This window comes from Hyla sarda, chromosome 11 (genome assembly GCF_029499605.1).
Source record: "Hyla sarda isolate aHylSar1 chromosome 11, aHylSar1.hap1, whole genome shotgun sequence".
Taxonomy (NCBI): Eukaryota; Metazoa; Chordata; class Amphibia; order Anura; family Hylidae; genus Hyla; species Hyla sarda.
In genome coordinates, this window is record NC_079199.1 from 100,911,277 (window position 1) to 100,936,792 (window position 25,516).

General features: G+C 43.9%; 1 protein-coding gene across 1 annotated transcript in view; it reads left to right on the forward strand.

The window, feature by feature from the left end:
* The window catches only part of CA14 (carbonic anhydrase 14), a 44,253-nt gene that overhangs the window by 13,078 nt on the left and 5,659 nt on the right, over positions 1 to 25,516 (forward strand). The window contains exons 3-6 of the mRNA XM_056547161.1: positions 5,818 to 5,997; positions 15,626 to 15,768; positions 20,132 to 20,227; positions 21,609 to 21,675. Of these exons, the coding sequence (XP_056403136.1) occupies positions 5,818 to 5,997; positions 15,626 to 15,768; positions 20,132 to 20,227; positions 21,609 to 21,675 (486 nt within the window). The remainder of the gene's footprint in view (positions 1 to 5,817; positions 5,998 to 15,625; positions 15,769 to 20,131; positions 20,228 to 21,608; positions 21,676 to 25,516) is intronic.

Consider the following 25,516-nt stretch of genomic DNA (forward strand, 5'->3'; position numbering starts at 1 on the left):
GATGGGGGTGGGGTTGCCTATTAGTGTTGGATTTTCCCAAAGAATTCCCATTGAATTGGTAATGGGATGAGAGGTTATAAGGTGGGCTGTGTATATCGGGGGAGAGGGGGGTGGGCCGTTCAGATTGGCACTTCTATGGCACAATGGGATCTAAAGAGGTGATTGTGGGAAATTCTATAATGAGACGTTTCTATGGCGGCTGCACAGACACGTAAATTGGCTATTTATGAGGTGATAATTGTCCTCACTGACACCATTTCGGTGGATACACTACTTTCCTGAAATGCTCTGTGCTGCGGGATGGTCTTGGTACGTGTAGCCCTGTCCTTACGTACATGTAGCAACCTCTGTAGCCGGCATGAAAACATCGATTGTGCATGTCATTGGTGGTGCCGTGGCTGGATCCAGGCCTCCAAGACTCTAGTGCCAATGTAACGGATCAGAGTAATACAATAGTATTACACTGATCTGTATAAGCAATCGAAAGATTGCTCATACAAGTCCCCAAAGGTAGTGGCTGTCCAGGCATGCTGGGAGTTGTAGTTTTACAACAGCTGGAGGCACACTGGTTTGGAAACACTGCCCTGAGGGACTAGAAAAAAAACAATTAAATTTTTTCTTTTTTAATATGCAAAACTACAAATCCCAGCATGCCCAGATGGCCTTTGGCTGTCCAGGCATGCTGGGAGTTGCAGTTCTGTAACATCTGGAGGCACATTGGTTGAGACAAACTGAGCTAGAAGGACAAAAAAGTTTGAAAAATGTAAAAAAAAAAAAATAATAATAATAATAATAATAAATACAATATAATATAAAATAATAATCTAATAAAAATAATATAATATAAAATATAATAATAATATAATAATAATAATATAATAATAATAATAATAATATATATAAATTGGGTATCGTTGTAATCGTATGGACCTACAGAATAGAGATAATGTGTCATAAAGTGCATGAAAGGCCCCAAAGTTTGTAAAATTGCATTTTTTCACAAATATATAATTCTTTTTATTTTGAAGTAGATGATATGGCACAATTAATGATGTCATCATAAAGTGCAATTGGTCCCGCTTAAAACAAGCCCTTGTGGTCCTCTAGATGGTCCTAGAAAAAAAATGAACATGCAAAAAATTTAAGACGTATTAGACGTCAAGGGGTTATTAAGATCACGTGAGCGGATGTCTCATTGACTCCCATAGGGTCAGCAGCCATGTTCCCTGAAATACTCTGCGCTGCTGATGAACCTGCTCTCTCCTCTCTAGGATTCTGTAGTATTTTGGACCCCTGCCCCCGATTGGCCAAGGTTACATGGAAGCAATGTCCTTCACCTTCTAAGGAAGCCATAATTTTCATGTTCTCCCTCTAGTAAATAATACCTTTGCTTCACTTGTTTCTGTGATGACCTCTCCGCCGCCTAATTCACATAATCGTCCCCTTTGTTATATGTAGAGAGGGGAAGAACCCCCCACCACATAGGAAATATATAAAGTTAGTGGAGGGGGGGTCCTTTGTTCAGGATCCTCGTCTAGAATGGAGAGTTAGTGGAGGGGGGTCCTTTGTTTAGGATCCTCATCTAGAATGGAGAGTTAGTGGAGAGGGGGGTCCTTTGTTTAGGATCCTCATCTAGAATGGAGAGTTAGTGGAGGGGGGGGGGGTCCTTTGTTCATGATCCTCATCTAGAATGGAGAGTTAGTGGAGGGGGGCCTTTGTTCAGGATTCTCATCTAGAATGGAGAGTTAGTGGAGGGGGGGGGGTCCTTTGTTTAGGATCCTCATCTAGAATGGAGAGTTAGTAGAGGGGGGGGGTCCTTTGTTCAGGATCCTCATCTAGAATGGAGAGTTAGTGGAGGGGGGTCCTTTGTTTAGGATCCTCATCTAGAATGGAGAGTTGGTGGAGGGGGGTCCTTTGTTCAGGATCCTCATCTAGAAAGGAGAGTTAGTGGAGGGGGGGGCCTTTGTTCAGGATCCTCATCTAGAATGGAGAGTTAGTGGAGGGGGGTTCCTTTGTTCAGGATCCTCATCTAGAATGAAGAGTTAGTGGAGGGGGGGCCGTTGTTCAGGATCCTCATCTAGAATGGAGAGTTAGTGGAGGGGGGCCGTTGTTCAGGATCCCCATCTAGAATGGAGAGTTAGTGGAGGGGGGTCCATTGGTCAGGATCCTCATCTAGAATGGAGAGTTAGTGGAGAGGGGGGGGGGCGTTGTTCAGGATCCCCATCTAGAATGCAGAGTTAGTGGAGGGGTCCTTTCTTCAGGATCCTCATCTAGAATGGAGAGTTAGTGGAGGGGGGGGGGGTCCTTTGTTCGGGATCCTCATCTAGAATGGAGAGTTAGTGGAGGGGGGGGGGGGTCCATTGTTCAGGATCCTCATCCAGAATGGAGAGTTAGTGGAGGGGGTCCTTTGTTCGGGATCCTCATCTAGAATGGAGAGTTAGTGGAGGGGGGGGTCCATTGTTCAGGATCCTCATCCAGAATGGAGAGTTAGTGGAGGGGTCCATTGTTCAGGATCCTCATCTAGAATGGAGAGTTAGTGGAGGGGGGGGTCCTTTGTTCAGGATCCTCATCCAGAATGGAGAGTTAGTGGAGGGGGGGGGGGGGTCCATTGTTCAGGATCTAGAATGGAGAGTTAGTGGAGGGGGGGGGGGTCCTTTCTTCAGGATCCTCATCTAGAAAGGAGAGTAGCTACAACGAAGGTCTCTCGCTCAGGAGGACCTGTCCTGTCCCACTGATCTGAATGGGCAGCGTGTAATACTTAATTACTCCAGTGGGGGTGCTGTAAGGAAATTGAACACTTGGCCACTCAAAAGTAGACTCCTCACTAAGATGATGGCTGGTGGTGAAGCGTCTCCATAACCTTAGACTGGCCCCAATCTTTAGCTGTCTCTGAGGAGACTTCTCTCCCCCACTGTTAGCTGTCTGTTCTGTATATTTATGGTGACTACATTTCTCCTTCCTGAATAGAGGATGAGGAGGCAGAAGTGCCCAGAGCACAATGATCTATAATAGACTTGTGTACATACAACTTGGCCTTCCAATTAGGTGGAGTTGTCCTTTAAGGATGATATAATACACTTGTAGAGTGACTGACTGTATGTCTCCCCCGGTGTGAGAGGATGGTACAGCCCGAGTCAGCAAATGTTACCTGTGACCCCCCACATGTAGGGTCAGGCCTGGAGGAACAGATATATATATAGATCTATACATTCTACAGGACGGATATAGATCACAGTGACCAAGGGGAGAAGAGGGAGGGGTCACCACCTGCCCAAAACTATACAGGGCCTTTCTATCTATCTATATATCTCATATCTATCTACAGTTATGGCCGTAAATGTTGGCACCCCTGAAATTTTTCTAGAAAATGAAGTATTCCTCACAGGAAAGGATTGCAGTAACACAGGTTTTGCTATACACATGATTATTCCCTTTGTGTGTATTGGAACTAAACCAAAAAGGAGGAAAAAAAGTAAATTGGACATAATGTCACCAGAATCCAAAAATGGTCTGGACAAAATTATTGGCGCCCTTAACTTAATATTTGGTTGCACACCCTTTGGAAAAAATAACGGAAATCAGTGTCTTCCTATAACCATCAATAAGCTTCTTACACCTCTCAGCCGGAATGTTGGACCACTCTTCCTATAACCATCAATAAGCTTCTTACACCTCTCAGCCGGAATGTTGGACCACTCTTCCTATAAGCATCAATAAGCTTCTTACACCTCTCAGCCGGGATGTTGGACCACTCTTCCTATAACCATCAATAAGCTTCTTACACCTCGCAGCAGGAATGTTGGACCACTTTTCCTATAACCATCAATAAGCTTCTTACACCTCTCAGCCGGAATGTTGGACCACTCTTCCTATACAAACTGCTCCCGGTCTCTTATTGGAAGGCGCCTTTTCCCAACAGTAATTATAAGATTTATCCACAGGTGATCACTGGGATTTAGATCTGGACTCATTGCTGACACTTCAGAACTCTCCAGCGCTTTGTTGTCATCCATTTCTGGGGCTTTTTGACGTATGTTTGGGGTCATTGTTCTGCTGGAAGACCCAAGATCTCGGATACAAACCCAGCTTTCTGACACTGGGCTGTACAGTGCGACCCAAAATCCATTGGTAATCCTCAGATTTCATGATGTCTTGTACACATTCAAGGCCCCCAGTGCCAGAGGCAGCAAAACACCCAAAACATCACTGACCTCCCCCATATGTCACTGTAGGTCCTGTGTTCTTTTCTTTGTAGGCCTCATTCTGTTTTCGGTAAACAGTAGAATGATTTGCTTTACCAAAAAGCTCTATCTTGGCCTCATCTGTCCACAAGACGTTTTCCCAGAAGGATTTTGGTTACTCAAGTTCATTTTGGCAAAATGTAGTCTTTGTTTTTTATAAAGTCTTTGTTTTTTTTAGAAGTGCCCAGAGCACAATGATCTATAATAGACTTGTGTACATACAACTTGGCCTTCCAACTTGGCCTATGTCACTGTAGGTCCTGTGTTCTTTTCTTTGTAGGCCTCATTCTGTTTTCGGTAAACAGTAGAATGATTTGCTTTACCAAAAAGCTCTATCTTGGCCTCATCTGTCCACAAGACGTTTTCCCAGAAGGATTTTGGTTACTCAAGTTCATTTTGGCAAAATGTAGTCTTTGTTTTTTATGTCCCTGTGTCAGCAGTGGCGTCCTCCTGGGTCTCCTCCATAGTGGGGTCCTCCTGGGCCTCCTCCATAGTGGGGTCCTCCTGGGCCTCCTCCATAGTGGGGTCCTCCTGGGTCTCCTCCATAGTGGGGTCCTCCTGGGTCTCCTCCATAGTGGGGTCCTCCTGGGTCTCCTCCATAGTGGGGTCCTCCTGGGTCTCCTCCATAGTGGGGTCCTCCTGGGTCTCCTCCATAGTGGGGTCCTCCTGGGTCTCCTCCATAGTGGGGTCCTCCTGGGTCTCCTCCATAGCGTTTCATTTCATTTAAATGTTGACATATAGTTTGCGCTGACACTGATGCTCCCTGAGCCTTCAGGACAGCTTCAATATCTTTGGAACTTGTTTGGGGCTGCTTATCCACCATCCGGACTATCCTGCATTGACGCCTTTCAATTTTTCTCTTCTGTCCACGCTCAGGGAGATTATCTACAGGGCCATGGGTTGTAAACTTCTTGATAATGTTGCGCACTGTGGAGAAAGGCAAATCTAGATCTCTGGAGATGGACTTGTAACCTTGAGATTGTTGATATTTTTCCACAATTTTGCTTCTCAAGTCCTCAGACAGTTCTCTTCTCCTCTTTCTGTTGTCCATGCTTAGTGTGGCACACACACAGACACACAAGGCAAAGACTAAGTGAACTTCTCTCCTTTTTATCTGCTTTCAGGTGTGATTTTTATGTTGCCCACACCTGTTACTTGCCCCAGGTGAGTATAAAGAAGCATCACATGCTGGAAACAATCTTATTTTTCCACAATTTTGAAAGGTGCCAATAATTTAGTCCAGCCCATTTTTGGAGTTTGGTGACATTATGTCCAATTTGCTGTTTTTCCTCTTTTTTTGGTTTAGTTCCAATACACACAAAGGGAATAAACATGTGTATAGCAAAACCCGTGTTACTGCAATCCTTTCCTGTGAGGAATACTTCATTTTCTAGAAACATTTCGGGGGCGCCAACATTTACGGCCATGGCTGTGTGTATCTCATATCTATCTTCTCTTGATCCTTTTCTCTCCCTCTTCCCCTCAGTAACAGCCCGAGCCCATGGTGGCTGCATAGACAATAACGTGGTAGAACAATCTATTCATCTTCTCCCTGTATTTATGGTTTTCTTTACAGGTGACCATGGGCCGGAACATTGGGCCGAGTCGTTCCCAGACTGTGGTGGCGCAGCACAATCTCCGATCAACATTAAGACGGCAGACGTGTCCTATAATGGGACCTTACCTCCCATACGTCCAGAGGGGTACAACACTCCAGGGGGAGCCCCATTCACCCTCACCAACAATGGGCACACAGGTAACTGACCCATATGTGTCCTGTATGGTAGTAATATTCGGGAGATCTATGGCGCTAATACTCAGGAGATCTATAGGGCTGACATTCAGATGATCTATGGCGGTATTATTCAGAAGATCTATAGTGGCATAATGCAGGGGATCTATGGTGGTATTATTCAGGAGATCTGTGGTGGTATTATTCAAAAAAGCTATAACACTATTTTTTAGGAGATCTATGGCGGTATTATTCTAGAGAGCTATGGCAGTATTATTCAAGAGATCTATGGCGGTATTATTCAGGAGATCTATGGCGGTATTATTCAAGAGATCTATGGCGGTATTATTCAGGAGATCTATGGTGGTATTATTCAGGAGATCTATGGCAGTATTATTCAGGAGAGCTATGGTAGTATTATTCAAGAGATCTATGGTAGTATTATTCAGGAGATCTATGGCGGTATTATTCAAGAGATCCATGGCAGTATTATTCAGGAGATCTATGACTGTATTATTCAGGAGATCTATGGCGGTATTATTCAGCAGATCTATGGTGGTATTATTTTTCGAGAGCTATGGCAGAATTATTCAAGAGATCTATGGCAGTATTATTCAGGAGATCTATGGCGGTATTATTCAGGAGATCTATGGGGGTATTATTCAGGAGATATATGGCGGTATTATTCAGGAGATCTATGGTGGTATTATTCAGGAGATCTATGGCAGTTTTATTCAGGAGATCTATGGCAGTTTTATTCAGGAGATCTATGGTGGTATTATTCAAGAGAGCTATGGCAGTATTATTCAAGAGATCTATGGCAGTATTATTCAAGAGATCTATGGCGGTATTATTTAGGAGATCTATGGCGGTATTATTCAGGAGATCTATGGCGGTATTATTCAGGAGATCTATGGCGGTATTATTCAGGAGATCTATGGCGGTATTATTCAGGAGATCTATGGCGGTATTATTCAGGAGATATATGGCGGTATTATTCAGGAGATCTATGGCGGTATTATTCAGGAGATCTATGGCGTTATTATTCGGGAGATCTATGGCGGTATTATTAGGGAGATCTATGGCAGTATTATTCAGGAGATCTATGGTGGTATTATTCAGGAGATCTATGGCGCTAATACTCAGGAGATCTATAGGGCTAACATTCAGATGATCTATGGCGGTATTATTCAGAAGATCTATAGTGGCATAATGCAGGGGATCTATGGTGGTATTATTCAGGAGATCTATGGTGGTATTATTCAGGAGATCTATGGTGGTATTATTCAGGAGATCTATGGCGGTATTATTCAGGAGATCTATGGCGGTATTATTCAGGAGATCTATGGTGGTATTATTCAGGAGATCTATGGTGGTATTATTCAGGAGATCTATGGTGGTATTATTCAGGAGATCTATGGTGGTATTATTCAGGAGATCTATGGTGGTATTATTCAAAAAAGCTATAACACTATTTTTTAGGAGATCTATGGCGGTATTATTCTAGAGAGCTATGGCAGTATTATTCAAGAGATCTATGGCGGTATTATTCAGGAGAGCTATGGTGGTATTATTCAGGAGATCTATGGCAGTATTATTCAGGAGATCTATGGCGACATTATTCAAGAGATCTATGGCAGTATTATTCAGGAGATCTATGGCGGTGTTGTTCAGGAGATCTATGGCGGTGTTGTTCAGGAGATCTATGACGGTATTATTCAGGAGATCTATGGCGGTATTATTCAGGAGATCTATGGCGGTATTATTCAGGAGATCTATGGCGGTATTATTCAGGAGATCTATAGCGGTATTATTCAGGAGATCTATGGCGGTATTATTCAGGAGATCTATGGCGGTATTATTCAGGAGATCTATGGCGTTATTATTCGGGAGATCTATGGCGGTATTATTCGGGAGATCTATGGCAGTATTATTCAGGAGATCTATGGCGGTATTATTCAGGAGATCTATGGCGCTAATACGCAGGAGATCTATAGGGCTAACATTCAGATGATCTATGGCGGTATTATTCAGAAGATCTATAGTGGCATAATGCAGGGGATCTATGGTGGTATTATTCAGGAGATCTATGGTGGTATTATTCAGGAGATCTATGGTGGTATTATTCAGGAGATCTATGGCGCTAATACTCAGGAGATCTATAGGGCCAACATTCAGATGATCTATGGCGGTATTATTCAGAAGATCTATAGTGGCATAATGCAGGGGATATATGGTGGTATTATTCAGGAGATCTATGGTGGTATTATTCAGGAGATCTATGGTGGTATTATTCAGGAGATCTATGGCGGTATTATTCAGGAGATCTATGGCGGTATTATTCAAGAGATCTATGGCGGTATTATTCGGGAGGTCTATGGCGTTATTATTCGGGAGATCTATGGCGGTATTATTAGTGAGATCTATGGCAGTATTATTCAGGAGATCTATGGCGGTATTGTTCAGGAGATCTATGGCGGTATTATTCAGGAGATCTATGGCGGTATTATTCAGGAGATCTATCTATGGCGGTATTATTCAGGAGATCTATGACGGTATTATTCAGGAGATCTATGACGGTATTATTCAGGAGATCTATGACGGTATTATTCAGGAGATCTATGACGGTATTATTCAGGAGATCTATGACGGTATTATTCAGGAGATCTATGACGGTATTATTCAGGAGATCTATGGCGGTATTATTCAGGAGATCTATGGCGGTATTATTCAGGAGATCTATGGCGGTATTATTCAGGAGATCTATGGCGGTATTATTCAGGAGATCTATGGCGGTATTATTCAGGAGATCTATGGCGGTATTATTCAGGAGATCTATGGCGGTATTATTCAGGAGATCTATGGCGGTATTATTCAGGAGATCTATGGCGGTATTATTCAGGAGATCTATGGCGGTATTATTCAGGAGATCTATGGCGGTATTATTCAGGAGATCTATGGCGGTATTATTCAGGAGATCTATGGTGGTATTATGTGGGATCTGTAGTCATGAAGAGAACATTATTCTATGTTCATACAGTGTTATCATGCTTTTAATAATATTACATAATATTCAGTGAATAGCCGCAGACAGGCATCTGGCCGCTCATTGTGATTTTTAGGTGTTTTTCCCCAAATTCAGATTATTCTCTTTTTTTTTTTTCATACCAAAGTGAAAGATATATTATTTGTCTGGGATAAAGATGCTTTGTCATCTTCTCCTATGAGACCGAATTACCAAGTTACACCCACCACATGGATCCCATCCAGATTTTTAATGGATTTTCTTTCCTTCTGAGCAGTGAACATTTGTATTGAATAATTCTCTTTTAGATAAACTTGGCCGCTTTTCTTCCAGAAACAGCGCCCTCCCCCCTTTTCTGGGTTTTCTTTGGTATTGCAGCCGAGCTCTATCAAAGTGATGAAACTAAACTGCAATACCTTAGAATCAAGAAAGAAATGAGACTGCACTCACCATCCAACGTGGAGGCAGAGGCAAACCGGAACAGGCTGTTTCACACTGGACTGCGCTTCTTCAAGCTGGTATACCGGCTTGAAGAAGCGCAGTCCAGCGTGAAACAGCCTGTTCTGGTTTTCCTCTCTCCACCGCCTGCACCTTTATATGACTGAATAAAACGGTGTTGGATGGCTAGTGCAGTCTCATTTCTTTCTTGCCTCTAAGCTGTTAAAGTTCTTTGTGGACGTTGCACCTCCGGGACCACTTTAATTTTGGGAGACCCCAGTCCTTTCCCCTGCTCATAATTCATATACCCTAGTCCTGCCAGTGCCGGGCCATCGCTCCTTCTAGTTCACATGAACTGCAATACCATGCACAACATGTGGACAGGGTGGCGCTGTTTTTTGGAAGTGGAATTTATAAAGGTGGATCTACTGCAGGAAGCTCTGAAGGCTTTTTTTGGCCATCACCTCCATGCTGATCTTACTTCACTGCCAATAATTCCCTTATGTCTCAACCAGCATGCTTGGAAAGGAAACAAAAGGTCAACTGCAATTAAGGCTGGACCTCGTGAAGGTAAAGGTCATGCCCTGAGGTGCCCCATGGCCTATGGTCATTTAAGATGACCCCACATCTGCTCTTGGATATTTTTGGATACTGGTCAGTATTGCTCTGACCTTAAAGCCATTATCCCACCAGGATAGGGGATAAGTATCTGGTGGGAACCAACTGCGGCGATCTCTACTGATCACAAGTCCAAGTATCTGGTGGGGTCCAACTGCTGGGATCCCTACTGATCATCCAATATTGCTGATCTAAGACATTCACTGGTTGAGTATGAAGGAAACTCCATTGGACATATAGTAATAGGTTGACTCTAGAAGACAACACACGGGGACCCAGAAAACAAGCTGATTTCCACATCCAAAGCGACGTGATGCCACTGCCCAAAGCCCCGCTTCCATTGACTTTATGGGAGTAGGGAAAGGGCACTAAAAAGAAAAGACATGTCACTTGGAGCTCCATGGTCTAATCCAACATGTCCAGTCCAGGGGCCCTCATACAGATTGGATGGCCAACCAGTCCCAGGTTCCGAGGACACTTACCTAATGTGTTTGGCCAGGTATAAGGAGTACTCCGAGTTAGGAAAATCTATCCCCTCTCCCAAGGATAGAGGATATGTGTCTGATTGCAGTGAGACCCTTACGATTTCCTGCCCGGTGCCTTGGCTCTCCTCTTGAATGGAGCCGTGTCGCCCATCACGCAAATCGGTGGCTGACACGACCCCCTCCGTGCATCTCTATGGAAGAGCCGGAGTGCTGTACTCCTGTATCTTTGGGTCTCCCATAGAGAAGCATGGATGGGGCTTGTTGGCCACCGCTTCGCAAAATGGACGACACGGCTCCATTCATAACGGGGCACTGGGCAGGAGATTGTGGGGGTCCTGGCGGTCAGACTCCCTGCGATCAGACACTTATCCCTTATCCTTGGGAGTACTCCTTTAAGTCTGTCCCCCAAATGACCCAGCGCTCTCACAGGATCCTCGCACACACATAGGATCAGGATGTTTGGCCTTTATGTAGCTAAGATGTCTGAACAAATATGGGCTGATGCTAAGCAAAGTCCGCAGAGTCGTCGCAATGGGCACTTCCAGTTTATCAGCTTATATATGATAAGCGATGCTTTATTTGGCGCAGTCCACACACGTTTACCATCTGATGTCCAGACACAATGGAGCCAGGAAACGACAGTTGTTGTTCTTGGTTCAGACGTTGTTTATCGAGGGTTAATTGTCCATCCTGCTGTATATAGCAGCCCCCGTTATTTATGACTCTTTCCTACTGTACATAAGGTTTACGCTGTCCACTTACCTCACTGTGCAGACCATTAGGGCCCATTCACAGCAGGGACATGCACAGGTTGACTAGAAAGGGGTCTCGTGCCCCTGCCCTTTTGATGTTCCTCCTATAAGTGTCCTGGGCAGTCAGGCATCACTATATGGGCATTTATATAAATAATTATAAGAAGTGCACTTTTTTTTTTTTTTTAGTTCAGCCGCTGCCCCCAAAATTATCTGTGCACGTTCCTGATTCACAATACGGAATTTCAAAGCAGATTCTGCTCGCAAATTCCTGTGGAGCAGCCTCCTATTGTTTTCAGTGGGATCCTGCTCCACCTTTCCCACCGTCGTGGAAACTCAAGTAACGGCGCATGTCCGCGCAGTCCTACCGCCTGCAGCCAGCGGAGTTTCCGCCTGCAATATGTCTGGAGGGTGATTTCCTAGTGTGAATGGGCCCTTATAGGAATTGTATATGAGGTTACAAAACAGTAAAAAACAGGAAACTCTTTAAAGGGGTGAGTCCACTGATATATGTACAATTGCTGGGGGGTCCGACCACGGGGCCCCATTGCATCCCAGAAATAGGGGTCCCGATTCTCTCACTGGAATAGAATGGCATACCTCCAAACAATTCATTGTATAAGGCGTCTGCTAAAAAAAAGGCCAGGTGTTGTACTTGTCTATCATTGAAAGCCTCCATAGATATTACAGACTAGTGTTTCCCAACCAATGTGTCTCCAGCTGTTGCAAAACTACAACTCTCAGCATGCCCGGACAGCCAAAGGCTGTCCGGGCATGGTGGGAGTTGTAGTTTTGCAGCAGCTGGAGGCACCCTGGTTGGGAAACACTGGTATAGAGAACAGACGTCTTCCTTCATTGACCACTCCCTTCTGGTTATCGAGACGTTGTGAGGGTTCCAGTGGCTGGGAGACTCAGGGATCCCATTTTGAGATCGTGGGGGATCCCCATTGGTCAGACCCCCCCTCACGTATGGATAGAGGATAAGTGTTTTTGGTTAAGGTTTTACACTTATAGGAAGTATAAAACTTTTTTTTTTATGTGAACTGGCTCCAGAAAGTTAAACAGATTTGTAAATTACTTCTATAAAAAAAAAAAAATCTTAATCCATCCAGTAGTTATCAGCTGCTGAAATTGAGTTGTTCTTTTCTGTCTGGCAACAGTGCTCTCTGCTGACATCTCTGTCTGACTGACGAACTGTCCAGAGCAGGAGCAAATCCCTATAGTAAACCTCTAATGCTTCGGACAGTTGCAGAGACAAGCAGAGAGCACTATTGTCAGAGAGGAAAGAAGAACTCAACTTCAGCAGCTGATAACCACTAAAAGGATTAAGATTTTTTTTTTTTTTATAAAAGCAATTTACAAATCTGTATAAAGGGGTACTCTACTGGAAAACATTTTTCTTTTAAATCAACTGGCGCCAGAAAGTTAAACAGATTTGTAAATGAGTTTTATTTAAAAATCTTCCAGTACTTATCAGCTGCTGTATGTTCCAGAGGAAGTTCTTTTCTTTTTGAATTTCTTTTCTGTCTGACCACAGTGCTCTCTGCTGACACCTCTGTCCATTTTAGGAACTGTCCAGAGCCCGAGCAAATCCCCATAGCAAACCTCTCCTGCTCCGGACAGTTCCTGATATAGACAGAGGTGTCAGCAGAGAGCACTGTGGTCAGACAGAAAATAAATTCAAAAAGAAAAGAACTTCCTCTGGAACATATAGCAGCTGATAAGTGCTGGAAGGGTTAAGATTTTTAAATAGAAGTCATTTACAAATCTGTTTAACTTTCTGATACCTGGTGATTTAAAAAATGTTTTTTTTTCCAGGGGAGTACCCCTTTAACTTTCTGGAGCCAGTTGATTTCCTGGAATACCCCTTTAGGCGGGGGCTGCTCTATGACCTACTGATTATTAGGATGGAAAGTAGTCACCATTAAACTTCCTTCCCGGACTAACAAAACAATGGCTGTGGAGAAACCATCTTTCATGCCGACAGCTGCAGAAGGTGTACGGCCACCGTAACCCTGAAGACTCTCTTATCTGTACTTGCTGTGAACTTCAGCGCAATTGTTCTGTTATCCGCCATGAGAGAGGATGACACCGTCATTGTGGAACATCGCTGTCCAAGTCCACAGATAATGTATTACCACAGTCCAGGCCAAGGTTTGTGTAGGCCCTATGGGACAAGACACAGTGGAGGCTCCTATACTTTTATATAAGGGTAAAGAGAACAAAGGAGAAGCCTGGAGCTCCTGGAGGCCAACGTGACCCCTTAAAGGGGTACTCCGCTGCTCAGCATTTGGAACAAACTATTCCGAAGGCTGGAGCCGACGCCGGGAGCGCATGACGTCATAGCCCCACCCCCTCATTGCAAGTCTATGGGATGGGACGACATGAGGGGGTGGGGCTATGACGTCATGAGCTCCCAGTGCCGCCTCCAGCTTTCGGAACAGTTTTATCCAAACGCTGAGCAACGGAGTACCCCTTTAACTGTGACCCTGTTCCTCCACAGTTTAGTGAACCGTGTAGGAATGGCTTTGGAAAGACTGATTCCTCAGATTGTTTGGGCCAGAACAAGGTATGGGTAAGGCCCCTGGGGACACGACACAGTGGAGGTTCTTATGTTTTTAAATAATGGTAAAGAAGAAGCCTGGAGGCCAATGTGACCCCTTAACCGTGACCTTGTTCCTCCACCGTTTAGTGGAACGTGTAGGAATGGGTTTGGATAAGCTGATTCCTTGTATGGGCCAGGATAAGGTTTGTGTAGGCCCTGTTGGACAAAACACAGTGGAGGCTCCTATGTTTATATATATATATATAAGGGTAAAGCAAGCAAAGGAGAAGCCTGGAGGCCAATGTGACCCCTCAACTGTGACCTTGTTCCTCCACAGTTTAGTAGGAACGGCCTTGGATAGGCTGATGCCTCTAATTGTTTTGGCCAGACCAAGGTTTGTGTAGGCCCTATGGAACAAGACACAATGGAGGCTCCTATATTTATATATATAGGGGTAAAGCAAGCAAAGGAGAAGCCTGGAGCTCCTAGAGGCCAACGTTACCCCTTAAATGGGGTACCTCGCTGCTCAGCATTTGGAACAGACTGTTCCGAACGCTGGAGCCGGCGCTGGGAGCTCATGATGTCATAGCCCCGCCCCCTCAATGCAAGTCTATGGGAGGGGGCGTGACGGCCGTCACGCCCCCTCCCATAGACTTGCATTGAGGGGGCAGGGCGTGATGTCATGAGGGGGCGGGGCTATGACGTCACAAGCTCCCGGCGCCGGCTCCAGCGTTCAGAACAGTTTTATCCAAACGCTGAGCAGCGGAGTACCCCTTTAACTGTGACCTTGTTCCTCCACAGTTTAGTGAACTGTGTAGGAATGACTTTGGAAAGACTGATTCCTCAGATTGTTTGGGCCAGAACAAGGTATGGGTAAGGCCCCTGGGGACACGATACAGTGGAAGCTGGAGTGAAGACTGGAGGCCAATGTGACCCCTCAACCGTGACCTTGTTCCCCCACAGTTTAGTGGAACGTGTAGGAACGGCTTTGGATGAGCTGATGCCTCGTATTGTTTCCAGTTCGGATGTGTCTTATAAATAGAAGCTTTTTGGACAGACATAAGGAACATTTGGAGGAGCTGAGTCAGGTGTTGGGGGGGGTCAGGCTTAGTGCACGAGGTGGATCTTGTTGATGTTCCCCTCGTTAACCGTTCTGATGACAGGATTGGGTGGGAGAAGGGCATCGTAAAGTCATCACAACTATGTGAGGATGAGACGAGGCTGGTGACATATCGCTCGCTGGTTGATTTTGGCACAGGAGGACAAGGACAAAGGCTTCGCTGGCCTAGATCCGGGAGGAGGGAGCCCAGCCGGGAGGCTCTGTCAGGAGATGCGGCCACGGGGACAATCGTCACTTTGTGAAAGGACAGAATAGTGTGTGGCAGGGGAAGTGCGGGCGATAAAAAGTGGCATTGAATGAGGGTGTAAAGGATGAGAACGAAGCGAGGAGGAGAAGCTGCTGTACAGGAGAGGGGGGAAGGGACAATGATAAAGAGAGATGACAACGTTGGGTGAGAAAGGTGGGAGAAGAAGGGAACCAGCCGGAATGGAAATGAAGCCGAACATAATAAAGGGAATTGTGGGGAAAACAAACCATAACCTGTCCCCTCATCCCTCCCCTGGGGACGCCAGGGTAAAGTCTCTTTTTATCCTAAGTCTTCTATTGGTGAGATTTGGAGTGAAAAGGGAAAGTGAGAGGCCTTATGGGAAATACAGGGCCCTACAATTGGGCAGGAGGTCTGGTAAAAATAACCTAATAAATGATCACATCTGTTCTTCTTAACTCCAGTGAAACTCTCCCTACCGTCATCTATGCGTCTCCACGGACTCCCGAATAACTACACTGCGGTCCAGCTTCACCTACACTGGGGGAGCATAACTAATCCCGAGGGGTCTGAGCACCAACTGGATGGAAACATTTCTCCTGCAGAGGTATGATGTTATACTGCCCCCTGTGGACACAACTGTAACCACTGTAATAATAACTACTATACTGCCCTTTAGGAACGAGAATATAACTACTATAATACTGCCTCCTATATACAAGAATATAACTGCTATAATACTGCCCCTATATACAAGAATATAACTACTATAATACTGCCTCCTATATACAAGAATATAACTACTATAATACCGCCCCTATATACAAGAATATAACTACTATAATACTGCTCCTATATACAAGAATATAACTACTATAATACTGCTCCTATATACAAGAATATAACTACTATAATACTGCTCCTATATACAAGAATATAACTACTATAATACTGCTCCTATATACAAGAATATAACTACTATAATACTGCTCCTATATACAAGAATATAACTACTATAATACTGCTCCTATATACAAGAATATAACTACTATAATACTGCTCCTATATACAAGAATATAAATACTATAATACTGCTCCTATATACAAGAATATAACTACTATAATACTGCTCCTATATACAAGAATATAACTGCTATAATACTGCTCCTATACACAAGAATATAACTGCTATAATACTGCCTCCTATATACAAGAATATAACTACTATAATACTGCTCCTATATACAAGAATATATCTACTATAATACTGCTCCTATATACAAGAATATAACTACTATAATACTGCTCCTATATACAAGAATATAACTACTATAATACTGCTCCTATATACAAGAATATAACTACTATAATACTGCTCCTATATACAAGAATATAACTACTATAATACTGCTCCTATATACAAGAATATAACTACTATAATACTGCTCCTATATACAAGAATATAAATACTATAATACTGCTCCTATATACAAGAATATAACTACTATAATACTGCTCCTATATACAAGAATATAACTACTATAATACTGCTCCTATACACAAGAATATAACTGCTATAATACTGCCTCCTATATACAAGAATATAACTACTATAATACTGCTCCTATATACAAGAATATATCTACTATAATACTGCTCCTATATACAAGAATATAACTACTATAATACTGCTCCTATATACAAGAATATAACTACTATAATACTGCCCCTATATACAAGAATATAACTACTATAATACTGCTCCTATATACAAGAATATAACTACTATTATACTACTCCTATATACAAGAATATAACTACTATAATACTGCTCCTATATATAAGAATATAACTACTATAATACTGCTCCTATATACAAGAATATAACTACTATAATACTGCTCCTATATACAGGAATATAACTACTATAATACTGCTCCTATATATACAAGAATATAACTACTATAATACTGCTCCTATATACAAGAATATATCTACTATAATACTGCTCCTATATACAAGAATATAACTACTATAATACTGCTCCTATATACAAGAATATAACTACTATAATACTGCTCCTATATACAAGAATATAACTACTATAATACTGCTCCTATATACAAGAATATAACTACTATAATACTGCTCCTATATACAAGAATATAAATACTATAATACTGCTCCTATATACAAGAATATAACTACTATAATACCGCTCCTATATACAAGAATATAACTACTATAATATTGCTCCTATATACAAGAATATAACTACTATAATACTGCCTCCTATATACAAGAATATAACTACTATAATACTGCTCCTATATACAAGAATATAACTACCATAATACTGCTCCTATATACAAGAATATAACTACTATAATACTGCTCCTATATACAAGAATATAACTACCATAATACTGCTCCTAAGTGGACCGTGATATTTTCCTCTCATGGCCATTTGGCAGTAATATCTCCTAACACAGAAGTGAAAGGTGACGGATTAAACCTTCCCTTAGAATTGTGGGTAGAGATATGAGAATGTCAGGGCGGTCGTGTGGTGCTGGAGCCCATAATCTTATCACACGGTTTGCAGCACTAAGTTCAGCTCAACTAATTCTTTGTAGGAAATGTTTATCCGTCCTCCCTGCCAAGTGCTCGGTCAGCCAGGATTCACACTTATGAAATGCAAACATGGAGGCTATGTGCTAATAGCATGAGTGCTACCTACAGTAAATCAGTGCTACCTACAATACATCAGTCATCAGTGCTGCCTAAAGTACATCAGTGCTGCCTACAGTACATCAGTGCTGCCTACAGTACATCAGTGCTGCCTACAGTACATCAGTGCTACCTACAGTACATCAGTGCTACGTACAGTACATCAGTCATCAGTGCTGCCTACAGTACATCAGCGCTGCCTACAGTACATCAGTCCTGCCTACAGTACATCAGTCATCAGTGCTGCCTACAGTACATCAGTGCTACCTACAATACATCAGTGCTGCCTACAGTACATCAGTGCTACCTGCAATACATCAGTGCTGCCTACAGTACATCAGTGCTGCCTACAGTACATCAGTGCTACCTACAGTACATCAGTGCTATCTACAGTACATCAGTGCTACCTACAATACATCAGTGCTGCCTACAGTACATCAGTGCTACCTACAATACATGGAAGTAGCTTTCCTTAAAGGAGAATTCCAGCTAAAATGTTTCTTCATCCTACATGCCCAGTTCTCATTTAAGGAGCCTCAGAATATGACTAGCGATTTAATAAGCCAAGCCAGAATAACCTACCCCTGAAGAAGTGACCCATCTGTTCACAGCTGTTTCAGTGCCTCTTGCCCCTCAGTACAGAGCAATCCTGAAGCTGAGTTGTATAGGATAGATAGAACTCAGGATCAGTACAGGATAAGTAATGTATGTACACAGTGACCTCACCAGCAGAATAGTGAGTACAGCTCTGGAGTATAATACAGGATATAACTCAGGATCAGTACAGGATAAGTAATGTAATGAATAGTGAGTACAGCTCTGGGGTATAATACAGGATATAACTCAGGATCAGTACAGGATAAGTAATGTAATGTACACAGTGATCTCACCAGCAGAATAGTGAGTGTAGCTCTGGAGTATAATACAGGATATAACTCAGGATCAGTACAGGATAAGTAATGTCATGTATGTACACAGTGACCTCACCAGCAGAATAGTGAGTGCAGCTCTGGAGTATAATACAGGATATAACTCAGGATCAGTACAGGATAAGTAATGTAATGTATGTACACAGTGACCTCACCAGCAGAATAGTGAGTACAGCTCTGGAGTATAATACAGGATATAACTCAGGATCAGTACAGAATAAGTAATGTAATGTATGTACACAGTGACCTCACCAGCAGAATAGTGAGTACAGCTCTGGAGTATAATACAGGATATAACTCAGGATCAGTACAGGATAAGTAATGTAATGAATAGTGAGTACAGCTCTGGAGTATAATACAGGATATAACTCTGGATCAGTGTCTAGTTACCTCAGCCTCTTACCCTGTACTACCTCTTTGGGCCCCTATAATTTTTTGGGGGTACAGGGTTTAGTGTTGTGTCTGCACACTTGGTCGCCCTGTAGAAAAGGTTAACCTGCTCCGCTTCACAGAAGGTCAATTTTCTCGTTCACTAACCCCATAAGGATTATAAAGCCGCAGGGACCAGGAATGTGCTTACGAGCTCTCAGGACAAAGAATACGTAACCGCTCAGACAGCAGTGTCAGCAAAAGTTCCCCTCCACATCCACTAACAGAAGACAAATAGATTCATCCCTCCTATATATCATTCCCTTCGTGGCACGTTCTCTTTGTCCTGGGCTTACAGGGTTAATAAGTGAGTAGTCCTCATGATGGCGGTCACCTATGCTCTTACTATGGGTCACAATGTGTGCATTAAATAAACTCGGAATTCATAGAGATCATAGATGCAAAGTACCAAATCCTATGCTTTTCCTATTAGCTACAGAGTATAAATTCTTACTGCCAGCTGTCACCACTAGAGGCCCTCGCTGCATACAGCTTTCCAATTGAACTCAGTGAGAAATCTGTATGCAGTATCAATATGGCTATATTAGGGAATAGGCAGTGTTTCCCAACCAGTGCGCCTTCAGCTGTTGCAAAACTACAACTCCCATCATGCCCGGACAGCCTTCGGCTGTCCAGGCATGATGGGAGTTGTAGTTTTGCAACAACTGGAGGCGCACTGGTTGGGAAACACTGGATTAGGGACTAAATGATTGAGCGAGCTACCCCTATACATAGCTTAATCAGCTATGTCTCCAAATAACCCTTATACATATGTATGCTCAGTTCAGCCGAGCGTGCATGTATTTTTTATTTTTTAATAGCAATGGATTGTGGGTTTGATGTTTCGGCAATGACTTCTATTGTCTGTTTTTTCCCATAATCCAGCTCCACATCGTCCATTACAACTCGGACATGTTTCCGGACATCAACGAGGCCAAAAGTAAACCGAAAGGACTGGCCGTACTGGGGATCCTGATAGAGGTGAGACAAACAAAAGTATCTGCAGACGAAATCTGGAGCCTAGTGCATTGTGGGAGTTACAGCTCGGCTAGTGTGTCACATGTCTAAAAACTTGGTGCCGCTATATTGTTGTCTGTTTCCAAGGGCAACCAACATAATTTACATGATACGTAACTTTCTGACAGTGTTATTACAAATTTTTATTGCTTCGGCAAGTTTGTGCTTACAATAACCTCTGACAGGAAGTTGTGTAGTCCTCTCATTGTCAGTGTGGTGGTGTCTCGGCAGCTTCCTGTTCCTCCTTCTCTTCTGACAGGAAGTTGTGTAGTCCTCTGATTACCAGTGTGGTGTTGTAACAGCAGCTTCCCGGCTTTTCCCTCTCTCCTAACAGAAAGTTGTGTAGTCCTCTCATTTTCAGTGTGGTCTTGTCTCCTCTCTCTCTGCTCACAAGAAGTTTTGTAGTCTTCTCGTTGTCAGTGTGGTGTTGTATCATCAGCTCCCGGTTCCTCCCCCTCTTCTGACAGGAAGTTGTGTAGTCCTCTCATTGTCAGTGTGGTGTTGTCTCAGCAGCTTCCCGATTTCTCCCTCTCTTCTGACAGGAAGTTGTTTAGTGCTCTTATTTTCATTGTGGTGTTGTCTCCTCCCACTCTCCTCAAAAGAAGTTTTGTAGTCCTCTCATTTTCAGTGTGGTGTTGTCTCAGCAGCTCCCAGTTCCTACCTCTCTTCTGACAGGAAGTTGTGTAATCCTCTGATTATCATTGTGGTGTTGTCTCAGCAGCTCCCGATTCCTTACTCTCTTCTGACAGGAAGTTGTGTAGTCCTCTCATTGTCAGTGCAGTGTTGTCCCAGCAGCTCCCTGGCTCCTCCCCCTCTCCTGACAAAAAGTTGTGTAGTCCTCTTTTTGCCAGTGTGGTGTTGTCTTAGCAGCTCCCCGACTCCTCACTCACTCCAGGGGGGACAACACATCAGCTTCCTCTGTCTCAGAAAGTGTAGCTGGATCTTGTCTCTGAGCTCAAGCCCCGCCCCTGAATGATGTAATCACCTCTGACCAGCCCCTACAGCGGCTTTCCCATCCCCTGATCATATACATACATATTATATATATATATATATATATATATATATATATATATATATATATATATATATATATATATATATTTATAGGGACATTTAGGGAGAATGAGGTGTGGTTACAGCATGTTGCCTTGTGTGGAACAATGTCACAGGCAGAGGAGCAGACACTGCAATGCATACAGTGGGTACTGCAGATTTACTGACTCCGCTCCATTTGCTTTAGTAGAGTTAAGCGGCATTATTATTCGTAACTAAAGGACAGACGTGGAACATAACAGCCATGTTTGATTTAAATATTTTTTTTTGCCTTCATCCCATTTAACAGACAGGAAGCAAGGATAATGCAGCCTATGGGAATATCATTAACTACCTGGATAAGGTCACCTATGCAGGTAAGAAGGCACATGTGATATGGCTCCACCCCTTCTGAAGCTCCACCCCTTTTATATTACATATATTGAGCTCTTGCCATGTGTTGTATGAGACTGTTAATCCCTCTGGATCATCATCATGGGGCTGCCTATAGAGTATAAATTCTTACTGCCGGCTGTCACCACTAGAGGTCCTCGCTGCATACATCTTTCCAATTGAACTCAGTGATAAATCTGTATGCAGTTTCAATATGGCTATATTAGGGAATAGGCGCAGTGTTCCCTAACCAGCGTGCCCCCAGCTGTTGCAAAACTACAACTCCCATCATGCCCGGACAGCCGAAGGCTGTCCGGGCATGATGGGAGTTGTAGTTTTGGAACAGCTGGGGGCACGCTGGTTGGAAAACAATGGATTAGGGACTAAGTGATAGAGCTTGGACCTGCCATGTGTTGTATGAGAATGTTAAAGGGGTATTCTAGTTAAAAATAAAATATCAACTGATGCCAGAAAGTTAAACAGATTTGTAAATTACTTCTATTAAAAAATCTTAATCCTTCCAGTACTTATCAGCTGCTGTTATGATCCACAGGAAGTTATTTTCTTTTTGAATTTCCTTTCTTTCTGACCACAGTGCTCTCTGCTGACACCTCTGTCCATTTTAGGAACTGTCCAGAGCTGGAGAGGTTTGCTATGGGGATTGGCTCCTGCTCTGGACAGTTCCTAAAATGGACACAGGTGTCAGCAGAGAGCACTGTGGTCAGACAGAAAAGAACAACTCAACTTCAGCAGCTGATAAGTACTGGAAGGATTAAGATTTTTTTTTATTATATATATTTACAAAAAAAAAATAACAATCTTAATCCTTCCAGTACTTATCAGCTGCTGAAGTTGAGTTGTTCTTTCCAGTCTGACAACAGTGCTCTCTGCTGACACCTTTGTCTGTCTCAGGAATTGTCCAGATTAGGAGCAAATCCCCATGGAAAATCTCTCCTGCTCCGGACAATTCCTGAGACAGACAGAGGTGTCAGCAGAGAGCACTGTGGTCAGACAGAAAAGAACTCAACTTCAGTAGCTGATAAGTACTGGAAGGATTACGATTTTTTAATAGAAGTAATTTACAAGTCTGTGTAACTTTCTGGTGCCAGTTTAACTTTATGGAGCCCGTTGACATGAAAATAAGTTTTTTTTTTTGTTTTTTTTTTACTGGAATACCCCTTTTAATCCCTCTGGACCATCATCATCATGGGGGCTGCCTATTGCCCCCTGTAATGTCTGAGGTTATGCGGACATTGTCCGGTATTGTGGCTTCTTATGTTCCATACATGTAATAAAGGGCTTCTCAGAAATCCTATTAACGTGAACAATAATGAACGCTCCGGAGGTGGACAATACCGCCTTTTGTAGCGTGTTCCTTACCCTTAGACGACCTGTCAATAGGATTGGCCCCCATTAAGTATAAGCATTGTGCACTAATATATATAATCTGTAGTGTGGAAACTGGTGATTACCTTGCTATGGGGTCTTGTGTTGGAGAGCAGTGGGGCCACCTATGGTTCCTGAATGGTAGTCCTCTGCTGACGCCGACTCATAACCTCCAAGTAGTAAAACACGTCGGGCAGTGGTCTCTAAACTGTGGCCATCCAGATGTTGCAGGTCCAAAGTTTGGAGAATGTAGGAAAATGCAGTGAACCAGGGCTGGGGCAAGGATTTTTGTCACCCTAGGCAAAAGATAATTTTGCTGCCCCCTTGACTCCTCCCATTGACACGCCTTACATTACTACTAGGGTGACACACTGTAACAAACCCTCCTCCTCATGTATTCTCCTTACTACTGGAGTGACACACAGTAACAAACCTCCTCCTCATGTAATCTCCTTACTACTGGAGTGACACACTGTAACAAACCCCCTCCTCATGTAATCTCCTTACTACTGGGGTGACACACTGTAACAAACCTCCTCCACATGTAATCTCACTACTGGGGTGACACACTGTAACAAACCTCCTCCACATGTAATCTCACTACTGGGGTGACACACTGTAACAAACCTCCTCCACATGTATTCTCACTTCTGGGGTGACACACTGTAACAAACCCCCTCCTCATGTAATCTCCTTACTACTGGGGTGACAAACTGTAACAAACCTCCTCCTCATGTAATCACCTTACTACTGGGGTGACACACTGTAACAAACCTCCTCCTCATGTAATCTCCTTACTACTGGGGTGACACACTGTAACAAACCTCCTCCTCATGTAATCTCCTTACTACTGGGGTGACACACTGTAACAAACCTCCTCCTCATGTAATCTCCTTACTACTGTGGTGACACACTGTAACAAACCTCCTCCTCATGTAATCTCCTTACTACTGGGGTGACACACTGTAACAACCCCTCCTCATGTAATCTCCTTACTACTGGGGTGACACACTGTAACAAACCCCCTCCCCATGTAATCTCCTTACTACTGGGGTGACACACTGTAACAAAACTCCTCATGTAATCTCCTTACTACTGTGGTGACACACTGTAACAAACCTCCTCCTCATGTAATCTCCTTACTACTGGGATGACACTGCAACAAACCTCCTCCTCATGTAATTCCTTACTACTGGGGTGACACACTGTAACAAACCTCCTTCTCAGGTAATCTCCTTACTACTGGGGTGACACACTGTAACAAAACTCCTCCTCATGTAATCTCCTTACTACTGGGGTGACAGCTTAGTGGCTATCAGGACCTGGAGAAACCTTGCGCAGGGAAGAACAGTGCCCCCATCAAGCGGGCGCTCTAGGTCGCTGCCTATTTTGCCTATTTGTGGAGCCGGCCCTGTAGTGTGTCCACCCTGTACTGTCATCTCATACATGATCATACTTAGTGGAGCGCTGTTGTAGACCCTATAGGTTGAACCCTTTGCAGCTTACATGTGGTTCTAGAGCAGGTGGAGTTAGGGGCCCTCTGCAGCTCACATGTGGTTCTAGAGCAGGTGGAGTTAGGGGCACTCTGCAGCTTACATGTGGTTCTAGAGTTGGTGGAGTTAGGGGCACTCTGCAGCTCACATGTGGTTCTAGAGTTGGAGTTAGGGGAACTCGGCAGCTCACATGTGGTTCTAGAGCAAGTGGAGTTAGGGGCCCTCTGCAGCTCACATGTGGTTCTAGAGAAGGTGGCGTTAGGGGCCCTCTGCAGCTCACATGTGGTTCTAGAGCAGGTGGAGTTAGGGCCCTCTGCAGCTCACATGTGGTTCTAGAGCAGGTGGCGTTAGGGGCCCTCTGCAGCTCACATGTGGTTCTAGAGCAGGTGGCGTTAGGGGCCCTCTGCAGCTCACATGTGGTTCTAGAGCAGGTGTAGTTAGGGGCTCTCTGCAGCTCACATGTGGTTCTAGAGCAGGTGGCGTTAGGGGCCCTCTGCAGCTCACATGTGGAGTTAGGGGCCCTCTGCAGCTCACATGTGGTTCTAGAGCAGGTGGCGTTAGGGGCCCTCTGTAGCTCACATGTGGTTCTAGAGCAGGTGGAGTTAGGGGCCCTCTGCAGCTCACATGTGGTTCTAGAGCGGGTGGAGTTAGGGGCCCTCTGCAGCTCACATGTGGTTCTAGAGTGGGTGGAGTTAGGGGCCCTCTGCAGCTCACATGTGGTTCTAGAGCAGGTGGAGTTAGGGGCCTCTGCAGCTCACATGTGGTTCTAGAGCAGGTGGAGTTAGGGGCCTCTGTAGCTCACATGTGGTTCTAGAGCAGGTGGAGTTAGGGGCCCTCTGCAGCTCACATGTGGTTCTAGAGCAGGTGGAGTTAGGGGCCCTCTGCAGCTCACATGTGGTTCTAGAGCAGGTGGAGTTAGGGGCCTCTGCAGCTCACATGTGGTTCT